This window comes from Scleropages formosus, chromosome 25 (assembly GCF_900964775.1).
Source record: "Scleropages formosus chromosome 25, fSclFor1.1, whole genome shotgun sequence".
In the NCBI taxonomy this organism is placed as follows: Eukaryota; Metazoa; Chordata; class Actinopteri; order Osteoglossiformes; family Osteoglossidae; genus Scleropages; species Scleropages formosus.
This window is the reverse complement of record NC_041830.1, coordinates 5,685,680-5,700,770: the sequence shown is the minus strand read 5'-3', so window position 1 is coordinate 5,700,770 and position 15,091 is coordinate 5,685,680. Positions and strand designations below refer to the sequence as shown.

The following is a 15,091-nucleotide window of genomic DNA, read 5'->3' as shown; positions in this document are numbered from 1 at the left end:
TATTGACATTTACAGGAAAGGTTTCAGCAGAACATTGCATGTTTAAAAACAATTCCACAAAGATATAAAAATACATATTCTATCAAATTAAAAATCAGATCTCTCCTGCTGATGTAATGCACGTGTATTGCTCTCTGAGATGTATGTTGTATTGGAGATGACCCTCTACTAAGTGAATAAATGTAATGTGAAGAGGTCAAATGAATCTGAAAATGTCCACAATGATGTTCTTGCATGCTGACACCATGGTAAGTTATGTATTTAATGACTTCATGGGGAGAAGGGGGTATATCCTATAGCCCTGTTCCTTTGTGGCCCGTCCTGGACGGTTGACTGGAGTCCATACAGGTCTTTCGAAAGCGTTAACCAACTATGTGGCTACCTCATCAAAGAACACAGCTACCAGTCCAGAGTGCAGCACTGACCAAACTCAAATGCAAGCAAAAAGGTACATTTATAATCAAGTTTCAGCCCGTGTGCAACATGACACCTAAATGAGCATAAAAATTAGTGCACAGATTTTAACTTAATATAATTCACATGTTGTAAACCAGCAAACAGGGAAAACTGTGTTAATCCTTACTGCCCTTGAAAACTCAGTGGAAGTAGATTGTTTCCCAAAATACACAAAAAACACAGAACTGATATTTGTTTCTAACAGGTGGTTCTTACATCCCAAAACAGCAGTAAAAAATCAATAAAGATGTGACATCACAAAGCATTCATACAGGGTTAATGTATTTTCACCTGATCATGAGGAGTTACATTAATTGCATTCACACGTTGGGGTGTACTTTTTCACAATTTCATTATTTATACTTTATTACAGCAGAATTTTTAGTTCTTAAATTCCTCTGTTTTATATCTTATACGAACATCTGGAAGCATAGTGGTTACAGCTATTCCCTGTGGATCTCAGGGTTACCGGTTCTATCCCCACCTCTCTTTGTAGTACCCTTGAGCAAGGTACTTACCCTAAATTGCTACAATATAATTACCCAGCTGTATAAATGAGTGAATAATTTTAACCTTAGATTATAAGTTGCTTGGAGAAAAGTGTTAGCTAAATGTTCTATTATTCATAATATGGTACTCACTTATGTCTTTAAATTTTACCCCATTATGTCTCCTTTTCCTTTCTCTGCCATAGAAATTTCTGGAATACCAAGGTCCTCTTTTCCGGACACTGTGGATTTCCTATTTTTTGGGCACAACCTGTTGAGGGAGAGTATGCGGGTCTATAACGGGCTGTGGAGAAGCTACAGGGCCAGAAGTCTGCGATTTTGTAACATCTGGGAAGAATCCACAGGATCTTATTTATACCTCATTACTGAGACTCTAAAGAACAGAGTTGTCTGAAAGCGATAAATTCTAACACACACATAAACTAAAATACAAAAAGTTTATTTAAAGTGAGTCTGAGGAGGCTTTCTTTCACTGTACTATATCTGGCCTGTACTGCCATCTGGGCTGCAGGGAAGGTCTTTCAATCCAATGATAGGTTTCCAGTAATTTAATCTGGTTTAATATTTCTAACAGCTTTCCTAATTGAAGAAAAAAAATCCCATCACTGATAAATTACATATAAGGATAACTTAGAATATAATAAAAATCTCGTGAAAGTGACAGGAAAGGGGTTTAAGATTCAAAGATACTTTCAAGGGGCTTACGTAGAAGTCCATGTTGCAGGAGTCAGGTCGGCTCCTGTCCACAGGTTCAAAAGTCCACAATGTTTCTAGGTGACTGAATAGAGGGCTGTCAGCACACGTTGTCTGGAACATACAAACACACGTCAGCGGCAGGTCCAGGCAGCAGGACAGCTAACAAACCTGAATCAGACAGACTATAGGAACCATAGCCTTTACAGTCACGGCCCAAACTCTCAAATTTACACATTAGCCTTTTTGCTTCAGCACCATATCTCAAAAGATACGGTGAACAAGCTAATTCAGCTGGAACAATGGATTTGTGTAAAAACAGACATAGGGAAAAAATTACTGAAAATGGAAAAAAAATTTAAAATAGAAATATTTTCAGAAAGTAAAACATACAAAAATGGGCATTAAAAAAAACAAAAAAAAAGCATAAATACACACATACATACAAATGTACTTACATATTCCCGTGTGGGAGCACAAACATTTACATTACAACCCCTGTTATACATCAGCCAATCAGAGCGAGGTTAGCACATCACCCAGGCTCAGTGCCTCCCTCTCTCTAAGTCTGCAAAGCCAGCACTTGCTTGCATGTATTTCACAGCGCTCTTTAGCCATTGTTTTCCTGTAGTAAAACATTGTTTATGCATACAAGTACGTACAGTATAAGTGTGTTTCTGTGTGTGTGCATACATACACATAGTATAGAAAAATATGCAGCATCAGGGTCAACAGATTTTTGGAGAAACCCCAAGAAAGACCCAAGGAAAGCCCTGCTGCTGTACAGTTAAGCAAAGTACACAATGGGATTTGCTTCAGTAAAATAGTCACATTAAAAATGGAGAAAATTCTAAGCTGTGCAAAACTGCTTTGGATGAAAATGTTTGCAGTGAGCAACACTCATGGTGTAATGCTCTGCGCAATCTGTGAAAGGATGAGCTGTAACTACAGGTCACAATTTTTAAGAGGATATTTATTAGTGCAGTAATTTAAGCAAAATTAACCCCAGGCTTGTCCATTTTTAAGCAATATCATAATTTCTAATAATTCAGTCATTCATTCAACAAAACACGAATATTTAAAACAACTTTTTAATGATTTTTGACATACAACTAAAAATTTTTTAAAATTGCAGTATTTACATTTTGGTCAAAACTAAATTCAAAATATGAAAATTTATTATTCTTTCACATTCCAATGTTCTTTTAAATATAAAGGGTAGAGAAGAAAATGGCCTGGGTATGTTGACATACATACTGAAGATTTATGAATCACCTGACCATCAGTAAACCAGCAAAAGGAACATATTTAAATAGTGTCATTCATAAACAATGTTATTCACAGCTTTAGATCTACATTACAGGCACATTGCTGTACTAGGTCTGGCCAGCAGCAGGTGAAGTATCTTATGAACAGGACTTGTGATCAAATGTTTTAAGGTGGAAGTCTCAGGACCAGAAGAGTTGCTACAGCCTTATCAGAATACTTACCCTAAAATGGATCAATATCCTAACTCTGCGCTGTTTAATGTTATGCAAGTTCCTTTAAACAATAGCTTTAAAAAAATTAATTGTGGTAACTGTAAAGAAAATGCCCAAAAGTCACATGTCAAAGTCAATCCTGAGCCACTAACATAGTCACGTACAGTTCTGATGGTAATATAAATACAGGCCACCCAGAAATGGCCCGTGAACTGAGCTGGGTTCAGTGTGGTTGCAATTTCCTGTGAAGTCGACCATGTCAGCAGAGTCACAATTCATGGCTGCCTGTGAGCTGTCTTTGAGAGATGCGCTCCTGGAGGAGGTCCCAGGCCTTTTGAACCTGTCAATGAACACCCACAAACGACATGAGTCCAAACAGCATACAACTACTGTATATGGACTGACACCAGTATATGATCACAGGGTAGCAATGTTATTAGATGCCACAATTTTGCTGCAAACTCTCTCAGGTCCATATTTCACCACATTTTACAATTGCAGGATGTACTGTGATTATCGCAGCATGCCAAACCTACTCCAGGGAACCGGTGAGAACATGTTAAGGTCTTCACAGCCAAACATTAACACTTTTATAAAAACTGAAGCAACATGTACATGTGTAAAAGCTATTGCTTAGACATGGTCCTCGTACCTGTCTCTGTGTGACTTCGGGGTCCCAAAGGGTACACAGAACCACATTGGCTTGCTCCACCTGCTGCATGTTGGACAACTGGCTCTGCAGTCTCTGACGCGCATCTTCAGCAGTCAGCCGGTCCCGTGTTGTGATCCTAGAAACTGCCTGTAAAACAGATGAACTTCAACAACTCCAGTAGCACTGAACATCAGGAAGTCAATACAGTAGTGACGGAGTGACAGATCAGCAACTGACTGAGAATCAAAGTTCACTAGCACCAGCAGTGATGCATAACAGGAAATTAAATCAGTAATCACTGATAGCCCTCCTGAATGTACTTCTATGTTGGTAGTTGTAGTAAGAAATAACTAATAAGAACTGACTACATACAACCAGAAAAATCATGAAAAGACAGCTGTGGGTACCTCTTCCTCTGGGATTATCGTAACCCAAACCTCATGCACCATGTCTACCCAGCCAGCCTCCAGCAGCACAGCCGCATCTACCACACACACTTGCTTCCCTGGTGGACACATAGACATGAGTCCATTAAACTCACAGTACAGTCATCCTTGTTCAATGGACACTCACATGTCACACACCCAGACGACACCCATCACTATTATTTCACTTACATACAAGAGTACATCCATCATTGCGCATACACAAAGGTCTCATGCACACAGCACATTTATCCTTAAATATAGTTACAGACATTTCTCCTATAATAAAAATTACCATTATACCTTACGGAAAACAATACATTTGGTTTCCAAAAAAAACATGTAATCTAAAATGAAATAAAATACCCAAATAAAAAGGTATTTTTTTCATGCAGGATAACTACATCAAAAATATTTTATAATATTTGCGCATCATTTGTAACAAGCTTGTCTTTTAACTTTATACGTTCATTCATTATCAATAGTCATGTATCTAAGCACTGTCGTGAGTCTACTCAGGGATTATTGAGTGCAAGACAATGTACACCCTGGATGAGGACATTGTGATAACTTGGCTCATAGATTATGATATAAAAGAATAAAAAATCACAAAAGTGTGTCAGAGTGTCACAAATTTTAGATGCTCTCATTTGATTGATTATTTCTGATAACCTAATAGTATTCAGATTCTAAAAGCTGCTTGTATTGTTTACATTGCATTTAACAGTCACTTGTTCCTACCTTACTTGTAAAAGTTAGAATTAAGAAAGACCATGTAGCATAGTGATTAGAGTTATCACCTTGCACTAGAAGGTCCCAGGTTTTAAACCCTACTCCATCTGTAGTACCCTTGATCAAGTGATTTGCAATGAATTAATACATTAAAATTACTTGATGTATAAATTAGTAAAAAACTGTAACACTAAGTCAGCTAGGTATATCAGTAATGATGCTATGATATGCTGTTTTAGTTGTGATTTATATTTACTTTAATTGATGGTTATCAAACAGGAAGTAAGAAATAAAAAGTATATAATTACCATTTGTTAATTTCCATTTGTTATGGAATAAGTGTGACCAAGTTAATAAACTGAAGTGAAAACAGCTAGAATGGCATCACTGGGGCACATAAACCTTTTGTGTTCAAGGCACCAAAGCATGTATCATTCTAAGTAAAATGCAGAATTTGGAAGTAAAACGACTATGTAACAGACAAAAATACCACTGTACTGAAAAATAAGGCTGTTGTTGGGCATATATTTTCATGAGCAGCTGTAGCAGATTTCTGTTGTATGGGGCCCTGTTACATGGTCTTGCAGGAAAAGCTAAGTCAATGCTATAGCCACCTCGACATACCTTGCTCTCTCGCCTGTCGGATTCTCTGTTTCACAAGAAGTGCAATCTCAGGCCACACGATGTCAGTAAGGCATTTCAATCGGTCCTGGGACACCAGAACTTTCAATTAGCATTTCCCAGCATTAACCAGCAAAGTACACCAACATGTGAAAATGTTAATTTTGTTTGAAAACTTCAAAACTGCTACATTACCTTGTTGTTGAAGACCTTACGACCAAGGCACCGTCTATTGATAGTTTTATCCTCATTCAAAATGTCTAAAATGGGAAAAAGAGTGACATCACAGGTGCATTAAGTAAATCATAAATTAATGGCACACATATTTAAAGTACATTACAGAAGCCAGATCAGGAAGCCTCGGAGCATTCTAATTAATGTGCATTAAAAGCTGCAAATAATGTCACAACCATTAATTTTTCATATAATTTTTGCACTAGGCTTCTCAATCGCTTTCTTTTTTTTAAAACTTGAAAAGGTAAACCATAACGAAAGCCTCTGACTCATGTAGTGCCCATTCACTGTCTGAAAGTCCATGCAATAGGAGCACAACGTTGCATACCTGACCCAAACTCTTCAACCACCTTCTGGTAGGCGACTTCCCCAGGCTGGTATGTCTGGTGCCCCAGCTGGTCAGCATCAATGCGAATTGCACCAAGGGCCTCCAGACGGCAAGCCACAGAGCTCTTACCACTCCCACTGCCCCCGGTGAGGCCAATCACATAGGGGAAGGGGGTAAGATGAGGCCGGTCCTATAGGAGCCACACAGCACAAATTCAAGAAAGAGAAAAACTGCATCAATGAGAACAGAGTGCAAACACAGGCTCCTCAATGAGCTGAATTAACTACTTACTTAGCTCTTTGCTTTAGTACAAAATGAGCTCACTATACTGTGTTTATTGCAGAATACTTAAATGACAGGGGGTGTGGTGGAGCTGCAGGTTTGGCTGGGGCCTGCTCTGTGGTGGGTCTGGGGTTCGAGTCCTGCTTGGGATGCTTTGTGGCAGAGTGACGTCCCATCCGGAGTGTGTCCCCTCCCCCTTCAGCCTTGCGCCCTGTGTTACCAGGTTAGGCTCCAGCTTACCGTGACCCCACTTGGGACAGGTGTGTGTATGTGTGTGTACTTATATGATTCTTCGAACTGGAAATGTAATTTAAAAGAAAATCAGCATTCCAGGGTATAGATATGAGAGACATGAAAGTCTTCACTGGTTTACCCCTGGTTAACAGACCCTGGCTAACCTACAGTTGGACTGAGTTTGGATATAATACAGACACGATTAATATTTAATATGTATTTTGGCATTATGTCAAAATTCAGCAAGACCAACACTCTAATGCTGTATAATTATCTCCTTATATTTCACAGCATAAAAGTAATGTTAATACTTGCTTACAGAACATTTCAGTATTTTCAGTCAATAATATTACTTTATACCAGCTCCCATCTTTTATAAGAGCATTTTCAGGGTTCATTAAGCTTTATTTGACAAATTTTTCAAGATTTGTTGAGCAACTAGAGCGGACTGTGATCTTAGAAAACCAGGAGTTTCTGACGAGAAACAGTTGTCAAGTGTAATCAAAAGCTATGTTTAAAAATAGTTTTGCACATGATACAGAAATGACAGATTGATGGGTATTCAGACGTGGTCAATGCAGGCCTGAGTTGGAGTGACGCACGCAATACGTTTGTCAAGAAAAGGGAGCAGAGTGTCTCTGAATACAGTATTGTTCGACAGCCTTCCAACTTCACTAACTAACAGGTTTTTTCAGGGGGAAAAAAGATCAAAATGTCCTTCTATGAACAAGGACTTTCTCCTCCAACAGTAAAGAAAATAGAGCGGTAGTAGCAAAAGATGAAAGAGGATAGTGAAAGGGATGGAGATGTGGGAGGTCATTCCTCTGATTTGGTTCATGCGCTTTTGTTTTTCCAGCGACATCTGTCCTTTTTCAAATTAGGTGAGTGACATTATAGGAGAAGAATTAAATAAGGCTTCTGTGACCCAAAAAAGCACATACACAGGGATCACTGAAAGGCAAAAAAAAAAAAAAAAAAAGAATTCATCACTGTGCCTTCAGCTGCTAGTGATCTTTAAACACAGTACATTTCCTGGTGTCTGAAGCCATCTCCAACATTAGCTAATCCACAGAGAAAGCATACCACTTTGTGCATGCCACTTCTGCAAACACAGCTAATACTGTAGATACATAAATAAAAACAAGCAAAACTAAAGAGCAGCGTTAAACACACTCAATTCAAATTTTGTACTTCAAGTAATAAACCAACTCTCCCTCACAATTAAATTTGTAAATAGGGGACTAACTGTATTGTAATGCACTCAACTGTCCAGTAGTTACAATATTCAGTCATCTGGATGGGACGCTAGTCTGTCTCAAGGCACCCCAAGTGGGACTTGAACCCCAGACCCACCAGAGAGCAGGAGCCGGCCAAACCCGATGCGCCACCACGCACCCCCCCCCCCGTCTTAAGGTCCAACTAAGGTTAATTAAGAGCTAAATGTGGAGGTCTGCAGTGGTCTAAATTCCAACAGCATCGAAGTAAAACGCTAATTTTCTGCAGACAAGGGATTTACTATTAATAAGCAGTAGCAACTTCTCGTTTCAGTGTTTGAGCAGCATACTAAAACGCAACATGTATTCACTGTCACTGTTTTCCAAAAGAAAAGAGACTTATCCATTCAGTGACAAATATGGGTTCAGCAAAATTTAGAAAAGCAAAGAGCAAACATATCATAAACTCCTTACACCAAGAGAATGTTTTCACATCAATTAAACCACAGGCCACTTGGCTCCTGAAATTCCAGTTAAATATTAGATGGCAAGGCCAGCAGACTGTTCAAAACATGCACTTTGAACTAGTTTTCAATGTCTTGCATGTAAAAGTCAGATGTCCTTTATTCTAAGTAACCATGCCTGTTTGAGAGCCTAATAAGAAAATTAAAAAAATGAACAATATCCATCCATCCATCTCCTTTCCCGCTTGTGCTAGCAGGGTCGCAGTGGCAACAGGGAGAGCAGAGAGGGCCAGCTGCCCCTGTCCCCCGACATATAATCCCTCCAGAGGGTCCTGGGCCGACCTCGGGGCCTCGTCCCAGTTGGCCGTGCCTGGTGTACCACCAAAGGGAGGTGCCCAGGGGCCATCCTTACCAGATGCCCAAACCACCTCAACTGTCTCCTCTCAATTAACAATAGTTATATAGTAAAAAATTTAACAACAATTTTAAAACTGTAGAAAGCACTTAGCAGTAAAACTAAAATTAAAAAAAAGTGAACAAACATGACTCACCATATTACAAATCTTGCATTCCTATACTTGAGCAATACAGAAATTTGCAACCCATTAAGGCTAATGATAAAATACAGCCTCTCCCCTTCTTAAGACCTATGCAACTTACAACCCTCCGTACATTCAAACAAAAAAAAATTCTGTATAAATTTAAAAAAAAAAAAGTCATATGAAATCTACAATAATAAAGCAAAGACAAGGGAATGTTGTACAGGTATACGACTTCTACATGCCAAGCTAACTTACGTCCATTTCGAGATCCGCAGACGTACGGTATGTCGGTGAATGGAAGTATATAGTAAATACTTGATGTCAACACTTATAGTGTAGTGACGGACTATACACTACCTTTGGCGGTGTGAGGAGGGTCCCCAGTAGACGAGTCCGGAGACTCGACGAGCTGATTTTCTCCTCCTCAATCTCACTGTGGTGGGCATCTTTGAGCAGCTGAATTTCGTGCAGCACCAAAGTTGAGAGCCCCTGAAAGAATTATTACACTGAACGACATCTCCCACACATATCAATAGCCATTAAAGGCAAAACAGCTATTGTATATACAATATATGATATATGATATAGAAGATAAACCAATACACAACAGCAATAATACCTTCGCACTAAATTAATTAATTTTTTAAAAGTTATGAACATAGAGTCCAAGGAATGTTGAAATAATAAAATTTACTTACATTTTCCTGGCGCTTTTTGTTGACGGCCTCACCTCCCTTCCTGGTTTCCTCGCTCACCACAATGCATTCCAGGTTAGGGTCTGTGATGGAGGGGCCAAAGGGATCAGAGAGAGGCACTATCTCATACTGCAGCGAGGGTTTCACATCTTGCAGGAACTCCTTGAGCTTCTGAACCCGCAGATCATAGGGTTCGATTAGTTCCTTCAGTACCTTATCTGGGTGTGAAGACACAAGATGACACAAAAGGAATAAGTGAGAAATTAGCAACTATGTTATGCACTTTTGGTATGTGTTCAGACGTCAGTTTGCTTTGCATTCTGTCTGCAGCCATACATAGCCGCTGACCATGAAATTAATCTCATAATCCTACACTTCCATTAACATTATAGCTAGAATTAACATGGAACCTTCACTGCAAATATCTAGATTGAACTTAAAAGGTGAAAATCATGTAAGTATTTTTCTTTGACCACATGGTTCATCAAGGTCTTTCAAGCCATATCAGACTGCATATAAATTTAATACAGAAAAACTAATGCAAGTGAAAGCTAAAAATGGATTACTCACACGGCTGAATCGGCAATGACTGGACATTTCAGAATCAAAGATTATAGTTTTTTATACAATTTTCTATTTGAAAGAGACTACATTTCAGTAAATCAAGAGCAATACAATGCAGTGACAGCACTATGAGGCCACATTTATGTTTAACTGTATGTATATCGGAAATGGACTGTGCTTCTCAGTTTTTCCATTCTCCAGCTTTTACCTTATATAAATTATATTACTAACCAGAGATCGGCATGCACTGAAACACTGCTTCAACCTCCTCAATTCTGTATTGTTATCGGGCATGCATGTTGCTTCGAAGAAAAGTATCTGCTAAATGAATCTATAAACGTAAATCAAGGCGCTTACTTTTCAGCAGCTCTTTATCACAAACCCCTATCACAAAACGCTTGTTTGCCAGTAGACAGGAGATGTTCAGGAGAGTCTTGTGGGCCCCATGAAGGCGGTCAAAGGTGCCACCCACCACTACGTCACTGTAGGTTTGCAGGGGCTCAGGTTCCTCAATGTCAAACCCTTCCTGCTCTGGCAGTGGCTCCAGCTGTGGATGCAGAAGCACAGAGGCCAGTGTAGGGGTGCAGACATAGCAATGTCCCGTGTACTTCCGCAGGCACTGGGCTACCAGCGAGGACTGGCCAGGGTCCTGCAGCGCAAAATCAGTGAGCACCACCTCAGGCCGCTGGGAAAGGGTCTGCGGGGAAGGGAAGGGGTTACCAGCTCCCGTAAGGGGTGGCAAGCCCTGCTGCGCTCTAATGTTCGTCAACAGCACCCGCACATCCAGGTGTCCACACACATTGGCGGCATTGCTGTAAAGCCGGGAGATGAGGCTGGACACGTCTGCTGCCGGGGGAATGAACACTGGCCTTGCCTGAGCCGCACTGCCCAGGTTCAGTCCTGGGTGCAAGTGGACATACAGGGTGCGCTCCACCACCTGGGCAGCCGAACTGAGGACAGGTGCAATGCGTAACGGTAGGGTGTTCAGCGGAGAGGTGAGAACCAGGATGCCCGTGCTGAACGCAGACATGTTCACTGACCAGTGTGAAGTGCGAGGTGACCGCCTGGGGATCAGACACGACACAGTGTTAATTTAATAACGCAGCACAAAAACCACATAACCACAAATACAACACCTTTCACATTACTGACTGAGGCATGAAAAATAGATGAAACTGTATAGTCACAGCAACATATTCTTTTCCACTGTGGCTATAGTTTTAAATCTAAAGAAGAGTCAGAAATCGCAATGACTGGAACTAATTCACATTATAATCAGGACATTACCTTTGTTTGTCTAAATAATTCTGAAGCAATTCAATTCAATTGTGTCTGAGTCTGAGGGTGACTGTTCTAGTAAGTTCTTCTTGTTGTAGTTAACCCAGTCTAAGCGGGATCTTGCAAACTTTAATCTTGGTAAACTAAACATCCTGAAATTTGAATTGCTTTAGCCTAGGTAACTAGCTATAAACAAACTATTATTATTTCATAACTGGTAACTTAAGGCGGAACGATTACTCTGCTGTTCAGTGTTCTGACTCTCTTTCCACTAGCTAAAGCTACAAGACCAGTTACCTCAGAAAAAAAAAAAAAGTCTTACTGCATCATGGCGTAAGCGCTCACTGCTGAATTACCGTACCGTTAAAGTGAATGCCCGACAACTTATATAAAATTCATAATGGGTAAAGGGTTCGAAAGATTTAATTCTTCACACGTATGTTATAAACTGTATTATTATTTTAGCAAGCGAAACATCATGTCTCTTTCACCTACCAGTCGAGCAACCACCTGATAGTTTTCTAGGTGTTCATTGGTCCATGCCGTGGCCCACGTGATGGAGCGACTAGAGCCTTTCGGGAAATGTAGTATCATCTTCGACTGCATAGCCACATTTTCTCTCCTCGTGATGTTGTTCATTAAAATAATTATAAGTATAAGTGTTACATACTGCATCTTATTTGTTAATGTAAGCGTTACATATAAGCCTCTTAACTTTTTACGTGAATATGTCCATGCAGGTTTAACGCTGGCACAGGCTGATGTGTGTAATTTTATCAATGAATGACAGAGGCCGCTATATATACTCTGTAATGAATTTTACCCAGTTTAATTTGCTTGTTTTCCTTTACTGTGCTCGTTGTTTCAGAAAAAAATCTGAACCTACTACTTACTATTGGTTTCAATATAAGAATTATTCAGAAAATAAATAAAGTGGAAGAAAAAGCACTTTCATTTTTGTATAATTGAAAAACCTTTTAGAAATGTACAGTATTGTTAAAAATAAGAATTGTGTTGAAATAAATAGTCTATCATACATTTACAGTAAAAGAGGTACAAAAGCAGGATGTAAGCAAAGAAACATATATTTGACCAAAGGCACCTTCTGCTATGATACACTATGAATCATTTTTGTTTTGGCCAATTTTATTTTTTTTGTTTATTTATTTATTCATTTATTTATTTACTTGTTTGTTTGTGTGTTTTATTTAATAAAATATAAACATTACGTTTACATACAGTACATACATACTTCATACATACTACATATGCAAAGAGTATATATGTGTGTAAAATGTACACATATTTATATACAATTTATGAAAAATGTAAAAGTTATGTACATATAATGTAAATATGTACATCATAAAACAAGGTTATAAACCTGACAATAAAATTACAAATAAAAATATGGAATTGTATCATATAGAGTTACAATACAATTTAGTCAACAATTTATGATAAGCCATGGCAAAGTATGTATGATAATAATTTAAGATATACATGATGACAGTTTGTAAACAAAGATTTAAAATACATTCATATTAGAAAACTGGTCATGTTCAGTGCAGACTGAATTGAATTGCTGTAACACAAAACAGATCAGTTCAGAAGAATGGAAATAAATTACTGGTATGATGATGATGATGATGAGGACTATTATTATTATTATTATTATTATTATTATTACTATTCTTCTTATTATTATTTATCAGTAGATGACAGTGTTTCTGAAAGGGAGGGATTGAGTTGATTAAAATGTTTTCCTGGCAACGAGGGACCTATAAAAGACAGACTCACTCCTGCCCTTGATGATACTCTTACAGTCGAGCTGAGGACAGAAATACTGGAGGTAAGAAAATCTGTCTCAATAGGGGCAAGTTGTTTGGCAAGAAATTAATTTTCAAATTATAAGGTATTTCTATATAATATTATATATTTGTATATCATATAATATGTGTGTGAATATATATTACATAAAGGAATATATATATATTATAAATATAATATAAAGAAAATTTAAAAAATTAAGAAATATTATATATATACAGTATATATATAATAAACCCTTCAATTCCTTGCTCAATATGTGTGTTGGATAGTCTCAAGAGCTGTCTAGGATGAAGCTGGCAACACAGGTTCTGTCTGTGTTATGGATCAGCTGTCTGCTAGTGGGAGTCCACAGCAGACCTGCTCCTGAGAAGAAACTCTGGACACTGGACCTGGCCAGGAACAGAGAGTTGGTGAGTGCGCTGATTTCAGTATTTCAGACAATAACTTGACTTGTTTTTAGCAAATTGTGCATTATGTAAGTAGCAGATTTTCATGCATGTATCTGGTATCTTGTCCTGTGAAACTCATAGCCTTCCCTTCCATGTCCTTGGGCAGTTTCTAAGCGCGCTGCAGTCCTATTTCATTAACAAAGGGCTGCACGTCGACCGCAACGCCCCGGACTTCTTCATGTTTCCTGACAAGAACCAGCAGACTCGCGCAGCCCTGCTCAGCACCACTGACTTCGGAGAGAACAACTCGGAGTAGGGAACCTGGGAATAAGTTAGTGGTGTTTCAATTCTTTCATTTCCCATCTCTACATTCTAATAAGTAATAATAACAGTAACCTAAATCAGTGCAAAACACTGAAAAATTGCATAATACCTCAAATTGTCTTTTCACGTGTAATGAGATTCACAAGCTGAATTCTTATTCAAATTGTAATTGGAAAGGAGGCAGCCAGAGCAGCCCGGATTTCTTTCTTGGAGTATTTCTCCTCCTTACCTTTGAGGCTTTCACACTCATACACTATATATTTTAATCTGCTGATATATAAATCTATTTATAGTATGCCGTGTATTGTAGGCACTGGCATGCTACAGTGTACCTTAACAGCTGTGCTCCAAAAATAATATTTATACTGCGAAAAAATGTGAATGATTTTAATAGCAAAACACATTTGAAGTGATGCTGGAATATGGTGAATAAGACAGAATTGCATTTTGACTATTACAAGGTCTAGTTCTCTAAATTCTAACCCTTTCATCTTTATTACTTTATAAACTGGCCTTTATTACAGTGTGTCGTGACGTGTCAGTCTGATTTTCTGACTGGTGACTTAACACTTGGATATTTATAGGGAAATTTACGACAATACATCTTTCTGTTTAACAACATGAAGACTTAAACAATAAGACTGGATATATATAATTTTAATCATAGTGTGAAAACTAAAACATATTGAGCTAGAGATAGATATAACAGGATAAAACTGACATATAACATATGCAGTGCTGCTTGAAAGTATGTGAACCCTTTGTGTCTCCTAGTTTTACCCTAAAATTGTTGTTTAATCAGAACCAGTTTTTCTCATCTGACAAAATAGTTGTGTAACGACCAATTCCATATGTTTGTTTAGAGGAAATCATGTGTTTAGTGCAGGTGCAAAAATAAGTGAACCCCAAGTTGTATTGGTCAAACCAAATACGTAAATGTAATCATAATCATTATTTTCATAAGTCTATTTTAAGATTTATATTTTCTCAATATTATTATTATTATTATAGTGTGTGAGTGACACAGAGAGAGTGTGTTCCACTGATGTATGGATGGGTGACCTAGTGTAAGTAGTGTATCTAGCAGTGTAAGTTTTTGGGTGCTCTGGTTCCCTCCCACACTCCAAAGACATGCTGTTCA

The 15,091-nt window shown here is 38.4% G+C and overlaps 1 protein-coding gene across 3 annotated transcripts; it reads right to left on the bottom strand.

Moving 5' to 3' along the window:
• Positions 1-2,880: 2,880 nt before the first annotated feature.
• On the bottom strand, positions 2,881-11,917 carry coasy (CoA synthase). 3 transcript variants are annotated; one of them, XM_018741918.2, is made up of 10 exons: positions 11,900-11,917; positions 10,484-11,190; positions 9,566-9,780; positions 9,225-9,356; positions 6,132-6,321; positions 5,765-5,829; positions 5,573-5,657; positions 4,199-4,296; positions 3,792-3,938; positions 2,881-3,479 (listed from the first exon to the last, which is right to left on the bottom strand). In XM_018741918.2, exons 2-10 carry the CDS (start codon positions 11,154-11,156, stop codon positions 3,408-3,410), a joined length of 1,677 nt encoding a protein of 558 aa, XP_018597434.1. In that variant the 5' UTR covers positions 11,157-11,190; positions 11,900-11,917; the 3' UTR covers positions 2,881-3,407. The 3 variants fall into 3 exon arrangements, with proteins under 3 accessions (XP_018597434.1, XP_018597432.1, XP_018597433.1); XM_018741916.2 differs by lacking the exon at positions 11,900-11,917 and adding an exon at positions 11,727-11,893; XM_018741917.2 differs by lacking the exon at positions 11,900-11,917 and adding an exon at positions 11,414-11,491.
• Between the last annotated feature and the right edge of the window lie 3,174 nt (positions 11,918-15,091).